General features: G+C 41.3%; 1 protein-coding gene across 1 annotated transcript in view; it reads right to left on the minus strand.

Moving 5' to 3' along the window:
- Positions 1-13,877, minus strand: part of LOC109969894 (aryl hydrocarbon receptor-like) — a 24,580-nt gene extending 10,703 nt beyond the window's left edge. Inside the window, exons 1-2 of the mRNA XM_020617112.1 lie at positions 13,410-13,877; positions 5,754-5,944 (exon numbers count right to left, since the gene is read on the minus strand). Coding sequence (XP_020472768.1) covers positions 5,754-5,944; positions 13,410-13,468 — 250 coding nt within the window. The 5' untranslated portion in view covers positions 13,469-13,877. The remainder of the gene's footprint in view (positions 1-5,753; positions 5,945-13,409) is intronic.
- Positions 13,878-14,860: the final 983 nt, after the last annotated feature.

Consider the following 14,860-nt stretch of genomic DNA (forward strand, 5'->3'; position numbering starts at 1 on the left):
TATATATATATATGCACACACACGCACACAGGTGTCTATTTCTAAGTACTTTATTTCTATCTCTTTTCTTAATGCACATTCCTTTTGCTTGTTTACACACTGTGTTCTTTCCTTTCTGTTCTCTCAGCCTTATATTGTTTACTTGACCTTAAGATTTACTTGGCTGCCTTACATAAGGACATGTACATACACATTGAGCACCGATGTACCAGAGTCAAATTCCTCATGTGTCCAACACACCTGGCCAATAAAGCTGATTCTGATTCTGATTGTTCATAAAGAGCTGAGCCAGTCCTGCAGGTTTGAAAAGATTTAGCATAAAACCCACAAACCCTTTGATAGTCCCACAACAAAATAAACAGTGATTATATGCTATTCAAGACATAACATCTGTTTTGGTGGTGGCTGCACTTGAGAGTGAGTGCATTTGTTTTTTTTTTTAAAACAACACTCAGCTATTTTGGACTGTCTGGACTCATTTTATCAGCTTGAAAAGTAATGTCATCAGTTTAGAAGAAGGTCATAAACACACACAACCAACCTCGTATATATTGATCATGAAACTGTTCTTATCAGATATAGGCGGTCAACTGAAGCTCTATGAAAGAAGGAATCATGTAAGGCTCCTACAACATGTCCAAAGTTGGACACAGCCAATCCGCTGCTTGTAGATGGACATGAATGTAAATGCCTTAAATGTGACACACTAAAGCCCGTCTTGAATACTGTCCTGAATACTCGCTGTTTAGATTTTCAAATCTGTTCTGAACCCTGACTGGTCTGAATCATACTCCTTAAATAAATGTAATAATACATCCTCTGTGTTTCTGATTCCCCAACCAAAGTGGGACCACAGCTGATTTTAGTTTGGCACATAAACAAACAACAGCACTTTTGGAAGACTAGAAATGTCACAGACCGCTTTGGTGGGCGAGCTCGGCTCCAGCCAACGGGGAACAAGAAAAAGAAGTCTGGGTTTAAAGGGAGATGTAGCGATGTGGTTTAAAGCTGGAGAACAAACCCTCTGCAGAATGGAAATTGGGGAAAAATGAAAACATGATTAAATCCCCAGCGGTTGCTCACATTCTCACGATATACTGAAAGGAGAGTCATGAATCAAGAGCCAAGAGGCAACTGCTGCCACGCCAGTAAAATGTCATCTCATGTGTTATGATACTTAGTTGATAGGTGAATTATGCTGAGATTTTAAGTGCTTGTACAAATGAAATGTACATCTTTACAAATATCCTCAAACAAAACAGTTTGTCTTATTTGTTCAGTCCCAAACAAGACTGGGCTTCCCCTGCTAATAGATGTAGCTCTTTCTTCCTTATGCTTGTGTTGTGTACAGGTTTGTATGTACATGGTTCAGATAACAAATGATGTCAAACTGTAGCACATTCTACATTGTTACCACATCAACTATGATTGCTAACAGGCCCTGGATGTTTTCAATGAACTTGGAAAGCCAGTCCACATTTTTCTCAAATGTCTAACAGCGTCACACAAATATGTCAGCAGCAGTGAGCCACAAGCCTTTCAAAACACCCAGTGCTGCCTCGTAAAGTCACGCAACGAGGCAAACAGTCCAGCCTGCTCGCTGGCTATAAATAGCTGGTTTCATAAACAGGTCTTTAAGTCTCACTCAAACCCCATCAACTGTTTACAAGCACCTTTTCTTTAACCTAACGGTTTATGGGATCCTTATCTTAAATTCTGGACATGCCTGCACTTGAACACACACACAGGCTTAAGTTTTGACTGGGATAACCTCTGGTGATATTGTTGAGATACAGCAAAGGCTGTGTGTTTTGGCAATCCTTCATATGACTATATATTAAACCTCTCCAACATGATGCAACTGAAATTAGGGCTGGGTGTAAATTACCTAACTCTACAGAGTTTGATGGAAGGTAGAAGTTTATACTGCACAGACGCTGGCATGTGCTTATGTGTAAATGTGTTTTTAAATGTACTTATGAAGCCATTTCTCTCCAGAGTGTTGGTGGGCACCATGTCTTTAAACTTAACATTTATCATTTGATTCTGCTTCCGAGGGGCTTCCTTCATTCCTTCACATCTATTTCCTTAACGTGAACGTGTGTTTCAGGATCAAAGGGAAGCATACACTCACGGGTAAACATGCACCGACTAGAGATGGTAACAGAGCACTTAGTTACACAAAACATAATTCATTCTGTTATAGACTAATGCTCTGTTGCCTCTCAGAAAGAAGGTTCTGGGTTTGAACTTCATGGCCGTCCTGGACCTTTCTGTGTGGAGTTTGCATGTTCTCCCTGTGCCTATGCAGGTACAGGTCCAGGTTCTCCAGAAGACATGCAGGTTAGGTTGACCGAGAATGCGAGTGGTTGTCTATGTGCCAGTCCTGTTCTAGACTGGCGAGCTGTCCAGGGCATACGCTGCCCCCCGCCTGGTGTAGGCACCCAAGCCCTCTCAAGGGTTAGTGGTATTGATAATAGATGGATTGTGGCATTTACCTGTATATGGCCACTGGTACAAATTGTACAGGGGCACTGAGATAATGAAAGATAACATTTTCCAAACAACATTCCAACATCCATTTCATTGTCATTCCAGATTTCAGTCTTTGCAGTTACTCTCATGCTTCTTTAAAAGCTCAGATGACCTCTGTGTTTAATGAACTATTGTACTATATGGACCACAGGAGAACCACAATAAACATTAGTCCTGAGCCATTAGGGTTACATTTATAACCTCTAATCATTTTATTTTATGAACAGAATAACGACTGTGTCTTTACAAGGCTCAACATACAGTATATCAAACTACTCTGTAAAGGTCATATGGATTAATGTTCTTTCTGAAACCAAATCACAACAATCCAGCAAAAACCATGAACTGAACACTCAGATCAAATGTACCCTGTCTTACTAAAGGTGATACCAAAGGTGTTTGATCGCTTTATTGAAAGTTAGCAAAACAAAACGCTCCGATACCTGATGCTGAAATCTAATATCCCACCTAACAATGACCAACACACTTTTGCTTTGTACACTTATCCAATGAAACAGGCCCCTTTCAGCAGGGCTTTTCAAAACACTTAGTTGGCATAAAGTGTCATGGTGCTTTGCATATTGTTATAAATAAATATATCATATGTCACATCCATTCACACCAGTGTCAACAGGTAAAGGGTGACAGACTGCTTGGTGCCTGTAAAATCATTTGCGGGTATTCTGTTTTAACCCACAGTCTGATGTGACTCAAAGGATAAAGGCATCTAACTATCATGAGGTAATCTCTGATTGTTACTGTTTGCAAAGCCTCCACTCTGCAGTGTTATTAGCTATGATTTACTATCAAATCATAGAATTATGTACAGTTACATCACATAATTAGCATTTAGGCAGCACGGTGGCGCAGTGGTTAGCGCCGTTGCCTCACAGCGAGAAGGGTCCGGGTTCGGGCCCCACCTGGGACCTTTCTGTGTGGAGTTTGCATGTTCTCCCCGTGCTTACGTGGGTTCTCTCCAGGTGCTCCGGCTTCCTCCCACTGACCAAAGACATGCAGCTTAGGTTGATTGGTGTCTCTAAATTGCCCATAGGAGTGCGTGTGTGTGTGTGTGTGTGTGGTTGTTTGTCTATGTGTTAGCCCTGCGATGGATTGGCGACCTGTCCAGGGTGTACCCCGATTGCCGGCCGGGATTGGCTCTGTTCTTTAGAGTCAGCACCACCAATAAATCAAATCAATTGCTGAATGGAGTCCTGTGAGATACCGTCCAGAGCCTTGATGTTAAAGTAAGTGGACTTCTGTGTCTAGATGAATTATTAAAAACTGTACTTCTAAAGTCAAGCTTGAACATCCACTAGAAAATAAAATGCACTAAAACTGGATTACAACCCCCCAAAATTACAATTCATTTAATATTCAGTGGTCCACCTTATTTTTATATAGGCCGGCTGACTCTGTAAGACTGCATGCGCGAAACACACACATTTACACTGCATGCTTTTATCGGTACGGGCTGTGTGTGAGAAATGGCAGTGCATACTTTTAACATGTATGTGTCAGTTGTATATCCCTTTGACTCCAGTGATATTTCACATGTGCTCTCTGTCTATATATAAATGCATTGGAGGCAAACCATGTAGAACCTGCCTTGAATGTAAAGATATTTTGAAAGCTACCTTTCTGAAAAACATTTTTCCTATCTTGATAAAACACATACTGCACATGCATCAGTGTAGCTGTAGAAAGCTACAACTATTTATGTTCCCTAATTGTTATAAACCACAGCAATCTCACTTAAAGAGGGTGATCAAAGCTGAGGGGAAGTTCATTATAGATTAGAAATGGTGTAAAGCTGTAAATGCAGCTGCTTGTAAAGTTAAGAGAAAACACTATCTGAAGTGACAACAAGATGGTGTAACAACAATACCTCACTGCATCCTGTATGCATCGCAACAGGGTGTGAGAACAAGTAGTGCTGGAATGTCCCAGTTCCTCTGGCTGCACGTAACACCATATACATATCCGTTCACACTGAATGTTCACGCTGCTAACACCCTGCTGATAAAGAAAACAGTCTGCAGCCACAAACCTTTTGATGTACTTTTTTAAACTTTCTTTACATTTATCGTTTCACATAGTAAAAACTATCTTTAAATACATGTTAGTGTGCTAATTAGGTGGGTGAGAGGTGGGGTCCACCCTGGACAGGCTGTCAGTCTCACACACCCACACACACACACACACACACACACTTGCATGCCCACGCAGGCACAGGGAGAACATGCAAATTCCACAAAGAAAGGCACCTGGTCGGCTGGGGCTCAAACCCAGGACCATTTTGCTGTGAGGCAGCCCTTCTTTGAATCTTTGATTTAAAAAAAAAAACATCAATGCTAGCATCATAACTAGTGAGCAACTTCATTTTAATTTCTGACTAGCCAGATTCAGATCAGGCTTTTGTTGAGAGTAAGAGCACAGATAGAGTGAGGTCCATCCCAACTACAAGTTCACAAAGGCTGAACAATGCACAAACAATGCACCAAAAGGCAAAAGAGACACACTAATTCCCTACATGTCAGTGAACCCAGAGGCACCAAGGCAATTTACTCAGCAGCTCATCTGCCAACACCTCAGCTAGTCTGTTTAACTCAAAGACAACAATGATCTGCAGGTGGTGGAGAAGTTATGTGCATGACTCACACATGGCTCATCAGATTTTCAAGGCCAGGGCGCTTGCAGCTCTAATCAACCTACAGTGAACACTTGAATCGAACAATTCAGCTTTTTTTTTTTTGAAGTGCAGGTGTTGCTTGCAGAGCGGGTGGAGTAAGGTTACAAGCACTGAGGATGTGTTGTTTCCTAAAACCAGATTCCTGCATGCTTTTCATTCCTGCCTTGGCTGTCAATTGTACCGTTGATACATGTGTTACTCTCAGATCAATTCCAGTTCTAGTGATTGTAAGTGCCGGCCTAGACTCTCCACTTTTCTTTTGCATATTTATCAAGCTTTAATTCTATGTAACTCACATTACCCTTTTTTTGCAAGCTATGACTTAGCCTAATGAATATAGTCCTAATTCTTTGGTGCTTATGAAGATGAATGCATTACTGTATACAGTAAGGGCATGAAGGACACAGTGGTGGATGGGTTTATCAGGAATGGCCTTAAAAACTGAGGCTTACGCCACATCTCATACATGCAGACAGCGTTGATATTTGATTACATTTTAGGAACCAATTACAACCAGGATGGCCCTCACCTCTGAAGTAGCTCTTGACCCTCAGGTATCCCACGCTGAGGCGAAGGACCGACAGCTTGTCTAGACGAGAGTGAACATCCTCGGGAAAAGGCAAGAGCTCTGTCAGCTGGTCCAACTCCCCATTCAGCCGATCCCGGTGTCGCTTTGAAGGGTTTGATTTAACAACTTCATTACCTTCCAGGAGTTTCTTTCTGAGGAGCAACAAGAAAAATACAACTGGTTATTGAAGTGTTAAATATGCTGACTGTGGATGGATACTGATTCAGTCAGCCTGGCTAACCGGCTCTGCCAGAGCATGACATCTGTTGTGTGGTGCAGTATGACACAGGCCAATTCAACATGAGCCATAGTAACGTTTAATAATGCTCCAAACAGCTTCGACACTAATAAACACTGCTGTTCAGGTGAGTTGACAGCTCCCATGAAGCATGTTATACACAGTACAGGAGGGCTGCCAAAGCCTTATGAGAGTTGTTGGTGCTGAAATGCCAACACAATAATTAGACTTTAATCTTTGCTAAATTAAAAAGTAGGGTTCACAACAAACAAACAATTTAGCTTGGAACAAAACACTGGTATCTTGTTTTTTTGTGACAGTGTCAGAGAAATGTCAACTTCTTTGAAAACCACTTATTTCTATAGAAAATCTTAAATTACAGGCTGGCACAATATTTATTTTATAATAAATACAAAGTGTTCCAATTATACTAATAAGGACAAACTGCTGGTAACACACCAGCTAAAGTTTTTATTTCCAGCAGGTTTGACTATTTCGATGCTTTCTTTTCATGACTCCCTAAGAATCATTAAATAAACTTCAGATGGTTCAAAATGCAGCTCCTTGTCTTCTCAAAAAATTATATACAGTATATGTATACACACACACACACATACATACAGCATGTATCTCACTCATAACTGTGATCCTCGAGATGATTGGCTATGAGTTCAACAATAGGCCACAAGAAGCAGTATCCTCCATGGCTCACAGAGGTACACCAGAGAAGTTGAAGCCAGGAGAATAAACTGAATGTTCTCCACTGAGCCATCCAAGGTGTACTCTCAGTGGCAGGGTAATAACATGAAAGCAGACCCACCAAGGGTGGAGACTGAACAGTTCTGGAAGAGCATATGGGAGAAGGAGGCATCACATGACAACAATGGCTGGTGGACCTGAGAGCAGACCACAGCAACCTCCCTGAACAAGACCCAGTAATCATCACAATGTCAGACATTCAACAGAGGGTCTCAAGTATGAAGAGCTGGACAACTTCAGGCCCTGACATGATCCACGCCTGCTGGTTAAAGAAGCTAACTTCACTCCATGAGCACCTGGCAGGACAAATGAACCAGCTACTAATGGATGGAACCCACCCTGAGTGGTTAACTGAAGGCCAGACAGTCCTGATCCTGAAGGACCCTCAGAAGGGAGCAGTACCATCCACCTGCTGCCCAATAACCTGCCTCTGCACAACATGGAAGCTCCTGTCAGGCATCATAGTAGCTAAGATGAGCAGGCACATGGCTCAATACATGAGCAGGGCCCAGAAAGGAATTGGTAGTAACACCAGAGGAGCAAAGCACAGATCAATAGAGGCCAGGGTCTACCATACCAGGCAGGTGTTCTATTGTCCAGTGTGCTGACCATCGAGGAATGCGCAGCGCAAGCTCCTTTTTTGTGCAATAATGTGAACATGCTCTAAGACAAGGTGATTTTGCTTTTTGAGTCATAGTCCCGCACCTTTTTTAAAAACTTGCTTATGTCTAAAAAAGCAAGTCTAAAAATGATTTTGATTGCTTTTATTTGTTTATTTTGTTTTATATTTCTTTTAGAATTTGTTGTTGTTCACTATTTTAAGTTGCACTTGTATGAACTGTATGTATATAAATAAAGTTTTGATTATTATGCTTCACTGATAACCCCTGATGATATCAGTCACCTCTGCATTGCATTTAAGGTGCCTGATTTAATGTCAGTTCATCCACTTAGAGAATGACTTATTCAACATTTCTGAATCCTAAAGGTCTCACTTAAGATTTATCTAAGGGCACAAAGCATTGTTATGATCTGATTAGATTTTAACTATAATATATAATATTTAACCAGTAATTGTTTACAGCTGCTAACTACAGTACCAGATCGTTTATCTAACGAAAAAAGCACAGGTCTGTTTGGTGTGATGAAAAGCCATCACTAAGCTCACTGCTTTTTCAAACAATGCAGTGTTGCTCTGTAGACAAGGAAACAATCAGAATAAACAGTACAGACATCAGCGTGCAAAATACACTGAGTTACCACAAGTCATGCCATTGGCTACTTATGTAGTTTGTCAAAACGAAAACCGGTTTCTACCATGACAGCTGATTTGTTTGTTCTGTTTGACTTTCCCTTGACCACCCATACTCAAATACAAAGTACAAGGCTATACGAGGCTCACTAGAGATACATGTCATTACTTGCAAACCAAACACACATGCTACACTTGGGTGAAACCAGTGAAAAGGAACAACTAGGATGGCATTTGACACCGCTGTCATTCCACTGCACACCTACAAACCCTCCATATTCACAAATGATCTTCACTATATTAAACAAACTTTAGGAACCCAGCCAACAAATGGAAGCTTATTCCTGCCAGGAAAATAAAAAGGTAAAGAACAAAGCATGATAAGATGATAAGTTCAGTACAGGGCAGAATTCACTTTCCCTAAATTTGTGTCTTTATTGAAACTTTGGTTACATTATATGTCCTCCACTACTCAACTGTCTGCAGGGAATACAGCCTCAAGTCGATCGCTGGCCTCAGACCTGTGATTGTACCTTCTCAGAAATCCAGCAGGGCTGAGCTCACTCCTAAGAAACGCCTACTGGAGACAAGAGAAAGCACTCAGAACCATTTTCTGCACCTTGATTTGCTATGGGTCACGAGGTAGAGCTGCAGGCATCAGGGCAGGCAGTCCCTATAGGACACAAAGATGTGTTACCTCATTCAGTGATTTCTATTGGGATTCCTGATCTCAAGAGCAAAACCCAAACACTCGTGTCTCAAATATAAGGCAGCCCATGTTGTACACAGTTTGACACACATTTGTCTGCTCAAAGACAATCAATGGCTAAAAGTATGAAGAGTTTGTTCTGTACACGTTTGAATACATACAAACATAGCCAGCCAATCTGGAAATAGGATAGTTTACGAAAGCCTGTCTGTAGCCTACCAAGAGCTTTCCAGACAGAGGCAAAAATAGAAAGGGAGACTCACACAAAATAATATGTTGTACATGTTATTTTGTTGTATGATGGCTGGGTTACAAGAGCAGCTCCGTCTACCAGTATCACAGTAGCGTGGCAGCAATTAAAAGTGTTCTGCAATTATTCTCTGCTTGTGCTGTCAGAAAAACCACTCCTGTTCCCTTCACAAAAAATTGGATGAATGCTGCTCTACAGTTGCATCATACAGAAGAAAACCAATTTAGGAAGGGACATGAACGCATACAAAAATTAAGGGCAGAAACAAACTGAGAAATCACTGTCAATAAACTGCTAAATCTGCTATGTCTGAAGGGGCCTCACAGCCATGTGGCCAACATAAAAGTATTTAGCAATATTAGGGTGAATCTATGGACTGTTTCACCGAGTCTACACAGAGAGTGCTTTAGCCACATTGTTCAGTTGTTCAGCTCACACACATCTCACAGAAATTATACATTCCTGTTTTCCATACAGTGGAACCTTGGATAGCGAGTAACCCGGTTTGCGAGTGTTTTGCAAAACAAGCAATAAATATTGTTTGATATACGAGCGAGGTCTCGCAATATGAGTAGTACGTACGCTTTGTCTGCTGAGCATCACGTGACGTAGGTCACAACTGAGCCGATGGTTCTCGGGCTTCACTCGTATAGTCAATATCTGTACTGCAACAGTGGCCCCTCACGCCAGCCACAATTCTTTTCAAAGGTAAAGCGCAGGTTGATTAGTTTTATATGAGCACGTTGCCGGAACGAACTATACTCACGATCCAAGGTTCCACTGTATAAAGTACCTGTCTGCACAGGCCACAGAATGGCTTGCATTTTACTCATGCTAAACACGACCTGAAGCACATACACTATTTTACTACAGTGGTGATGGAAGTACTCAACTGTTTACAGAAGTAAAAGTAGCAATACCACAGTGTAAAAATACTCTGTACAAGACTTGCATTCAAAAATGTTACTTAAGTACAAAAACAGTATCATCAAAATAAAGTACCAATAGTAAAAGTACACTTTGTGCAGAATGGCAAATATCATGTTACCATAAATGAATGGATTATAATTATTGATGCTTTATTGTGTTCATCAGTGTTGCAGCTGGTAAAGTTAGTGCCACTGCTAACTACTTTATATGATTTTAGCAGCCTCGTCTGGTGTCCAAGAGGGAAAGGAGAGAACCACGCTGGATGCTGACTTAATATCATCCATGCAAAGTGGGTTTTAACCTTTACAGATATCGCTTCACTGCAATCATACTTTTCATTACATCCATTGGAAGGCAGTTTCCTAAAACAATGGATGTTATGATTAACTAGGCTATTATTAGTTAAGGTGGTAATAGTGTTATTTATGCACACATATAATTTAGATGTTATTTCCTGTTATGTTTTTGATGGTGACACTTTTCCTGTTAGTGTTAGACAAAGTATTTAACTGGTGTTTAAGAGGAGGACTCTGAAAATGAATCAAAGGCCAAAGAACAAAGGGCAACTGTATTCACTGGGAGTGTTTTGGCATTCTGCCACATCTCTTATCAGCACATAAGCTGGTGTGTGTGTGTTTGTTTCTCAGAATCCCTTTAGATTACTCTGCAAAAATATTTGCTTTGTTAAATTATCCCTTCTTACTGGAGATACCACTGCTCCCTAAAATAAATGCAGTGGCACAGTAGCATTTATAATCCAGTTATAATCCACAGTGTTACACAGAGTCACACACATTACTAAAGTGCTCTCTGGAGGCGCTTTAATGAGACCTATACAGTATAATTAACCCATATTTTCAAAGTATTTAGCACAGCAAGCTTTAGCTCCTGTTGAAAAACAATACTGTCTGAGGCTGAGAAAGGACACAGCAGGCTCCAGATGAATTTTCTGTGTTGTTAATGTGCAATCAGAAATGCAGTGCTGCAAGTATGAGGAGCAAAAGCAATGCAACAAATCACTCTCACACTTTTTGTTTAGTTGTCAGTTTGAAAGACTACAGTAGCTGTACAAGCGTCAGCTTGTGACAACATGATGGTCGCCACTTTTAAACTTGTGCATTTTTTTGCAGCTAAGTACATGATTGAGTGTTTGAGTAGTTAAATGCATGAAAACTACGGTGACTGCACAGCAAAAATGGTTAGTGTTAGACTGGAAGAATGAGAAATGGTACACGGGATATGTGAAAAGGGTATTGTTAATAGGACAGTAGGGTGAACAAAAAGGAGACTGAGGGCATCTGGATAATAAAACAGAGAATTCAGATAGCCTGATCTGCCAAGGAATGCCCCTGTGTAGTGACCACAGCTTTTTACAGTCAGGCTCAATGGTGCTTTTGTGCAGCTGAGCCCAGCTGGACGTCCAGGAAAACCCAGTTCTTACTGCACAGTCCCACATCTTCAGAAACACAGATGTTTGCATACAGTCCACCTTTTTATTTTGGGATTTACACTTGGAACCAAAAGATCACTGTAAGCAGGCATATCTACACAGCACTGACAACTTGTAGTGCTTCTGTAAATCAGTTTAAAGCTAAAGCTAACTGTGATGAAGGGCAAGGTTTACAGTTGGACCAGAAGGTGTGGGTTCACATTTCCAGTTCCACACTGTAAGTATGAAACTTTGATGTGGAAGTACTAAACAAAGACCTGAAAAAAAAAAAACTAAAACAATTCATAAAGCTGAAGGTGACACAACAGAAATGATAATCCTCTGTCGGCGCCCCTTTTCAACACTACACTGCCATCTGAGCCACTGTTTATATAAATACATTGATGAGCGCAGCTTTAAGGAACTTACTCAACATGCACAGCAGCAACCTTAGAAATGATTTCTACTGCTAGCGACAGAATATTTTCATTTATGCATGAGCACCTTACAGATATGCAGGAGTGAAACAATTAGTGAGACAACCACAAAACCACGACCACTTTTGGTAACAAAACAATCATTAATAACCTTTACAAGCCAAATGCCCATAATCCGATGGTTCAAATTCATAATTTAACTGAATGTTTTGAATATAAATCAAGGCCACTAATATCTGTTAAACAAACCAAGAACAGTTATTTCCCTCTGAATGCAGTCAAATTGAAGTATAAATAAATACAGTGGTGGAAGGCAACTGAGTACATTTAGAACTCTGGTTACTGCTAATGTGACACAAAGCACTAACATTACACAAAGCTCAATTTACTCCCAAATTCAAATCATATTATTTCATTAAAAAGGCCAAATCACAGGGTCACTAATGTTACCAGAACAAACACGCTTTAGATGCTAACACATCCAGAAGGAAGACCACCACATCTGGATCAAGGGCCTCTGACTTCTTCTTCTTCACTTCACAAAAAGCCAAACTGATGTTAACCCTGGTTCTTGCCCTCTTTGTCCCACTGGCCTTAGCAAACCACTTTTAGATGGGGATAACTGGTGGACCATACTTTGACAAAACTGGGTAAAGAGCTTCTAATGGGGCTGGGGCTCAGTCAACCTGTAAAATCTTAGTGAATGCACCTTTAGGTAGAGGATCTGAGTACTTCTCCCATCACTGCTTCAATAAATGTAGCCTATGTGTTTTGGTGATGTCACTGTCTGCTGTTAGAACAAAAGATTAAAAACATTTAAAACCTAGCAAGACGAAAGAGAAGCGTGGAAAAACAGCGAATTGGGTACCCACAATTCATTTCAACTCGAGGTCCACATTAGGAAACAGGACAATACGGACAGCAGCAGCACAGACCGATCCCAGCACCGTAAGCGCGAGGCTGTATCATATTACAATAACACACTGGCAGCGCGCGAGCCCCCATCACCCCTCTGCTCCCGCCCTCCCCTGAGCATCGCGTGAGAGCAGCAGCCGACTCTCCGGCTTCGTTGTGATTAATGCGAGAGGGCAAAAGATCCATGCCAGATCCGGGCTAGACACATTCTTAAGGTGGTCCCACAAAGTGGAAGGCAAAACCCAAAGGTGGCCACAACTCTGACCACAAAAACGCAGCACGAAACTCTATCGAGTACCACTTGTTAGTCCAACAACTTCTGCTTTGGAGTTAAAGATATAAAGCTGACATATTGATGATCGTTTACATAAGGATACGGTCGGCCTTAATTCAGCTTTTATTCATTTTCAGCAACATTTTGTTTATCACCCAGTTATTTATTCATATATTTTAAAGACAGCCAAATCTTCTAACGTTATATGAGGATCTGTAATACTGGCGTAAACATAGTTGGTTAGGTTTCGCTATGTTGTAACTATATCCTACATATTCCGCACTGACCATCGTGAAGCCTAATTTGCATTAGTTCTACAGATTCGCATATCGCACGACAGACACACAAACTGCAGCGTCAATGCACATATAAAAGAGAACAGCTCACAAGTCACACAACTTGGTTAGTTTCTGACTAGTCTTACTGTTTAAGGACAGGCTTCTTCCTCTTCTTGTTAGCGTAAGTGCCTGGGTTTCCTAACATGGTGCCACTGGGTTTAGCTAGCTCTCACAGACTTGACGTTAGGATAACGTTGAGCTTCCTCCCATCCGCACTATGTTAGTCGGTTCTCCGCCGTGTATTCAGCCCGTCAGTCCGAGTCCCATGCTAAAAAGCTGCCGGGCTCCGCGGATGCTTGGTGGCGTTGACAGCTCCCGTAGTCGTCCGCAGTCGCCGACCTGTCTCGCGTTAAGGCTGGACCTGTTGAAACAGATGTTCAGTGCGGCTGGTTTGTTTTATGACGGCGAGGAACGTGAAGAAAAGCTTGGCGCACAATTCAGCCTATGTCCACCCCTCCTTCTTTGGATAAACAACGCCGCCTTACTATTATGTCACTTGAGTTTTTCCCTTTTCTCTTGCACGGGCGTTTTCAGGAAATGTGTATGTACTGTGTGTCAGAGATGTTTTAAGGTGGACTGGACTCGGTGACTGCTGGTTTTGTAACATCCAGAATGGGCTGTGATTTTCCTCTTAGTTGGCAAACAACAGAAGGAAATATTAAAAATACTGTACCTTCCCTAATAACAGCTTCCATTATAACCAAGCTTCAGGATTCAGGCAGTGCTCCACCACTGTTTCTTAAGCTGAATGGCAAACTTCAAATATCTGGTGCAATGTACTGCTTAAAGGTTTTAGGCACTAGAAGTTCAGTGAATAAATAGTTTTTATTTATCATTTCACTTCGTGCAAAGTGCACTAAACAGGGAAAAAACCAAATCAAATCAATACTATTTGGTGCACTTGCACACAGTTTTCTGCAGTAGGTAGGAGTAGACCTAGACCTAGAATACACTGGAGAGACTATCATCTTATCTAGACTCAGTGTCTCCCTAGAGAGGGACACCTGGTTGGACCTGCTGGACCTGCTGCCTGTGAATCCACCTCAAATAAGGTGAAGAAAATGGATCAATGGAAAATAAAGCTTTCAAACACAATCCAAGGGACATTCAAAGATTTTGGACAAAGGCTGCAGAGATTTACTCCCAGTCAGCCACAGGAGTATTAGTGAGATCAGACATGGTAGGTGATGTTTCCTCCCCAAAGTGTTCAGTGGGTTTGAATTTATTCAAACTGGAAAACCATTTTGTTATGGACCTGGCTTTGTCTAAAGTCTATATCAGGGTGAAACATGGGGGCATTCCTCAAACCGCTGCCACAACACCGGAAGCACTATTGAAACTACACCCTTGTGCAAATTAATTGAAACAAACCCTGAAAACAACAAAAATCTGTTTTTCTCAATTTTCTTTATATGAACAATGTTCTAACACTCACATCAGTACATGATATGACCTCCTCGACTCTTGAGAAGCATCTGGATGCGATTTGGCATCGAATCCACCAATTTTGAACAGTCTAGGATGAGTTTGGGGTCCT

The sequence above is a fragment of the Monopterus albus genome, unplaced genomic scaffold (assembly GCF_001952655.1).
Source record: "Monopterus albus unplaced genomic scaffold, M_albus_1.0 scaffold185.1, whole genome shotgun sequence".
In the NCBI taxonomy this organism is placed as follows: domain Eukaryota; kingdom Metazoa; phylum Chordata; class Actinopteri; order Synbranchiformes; family Synbranchidae; genus Monopterus; species Monopterus albus.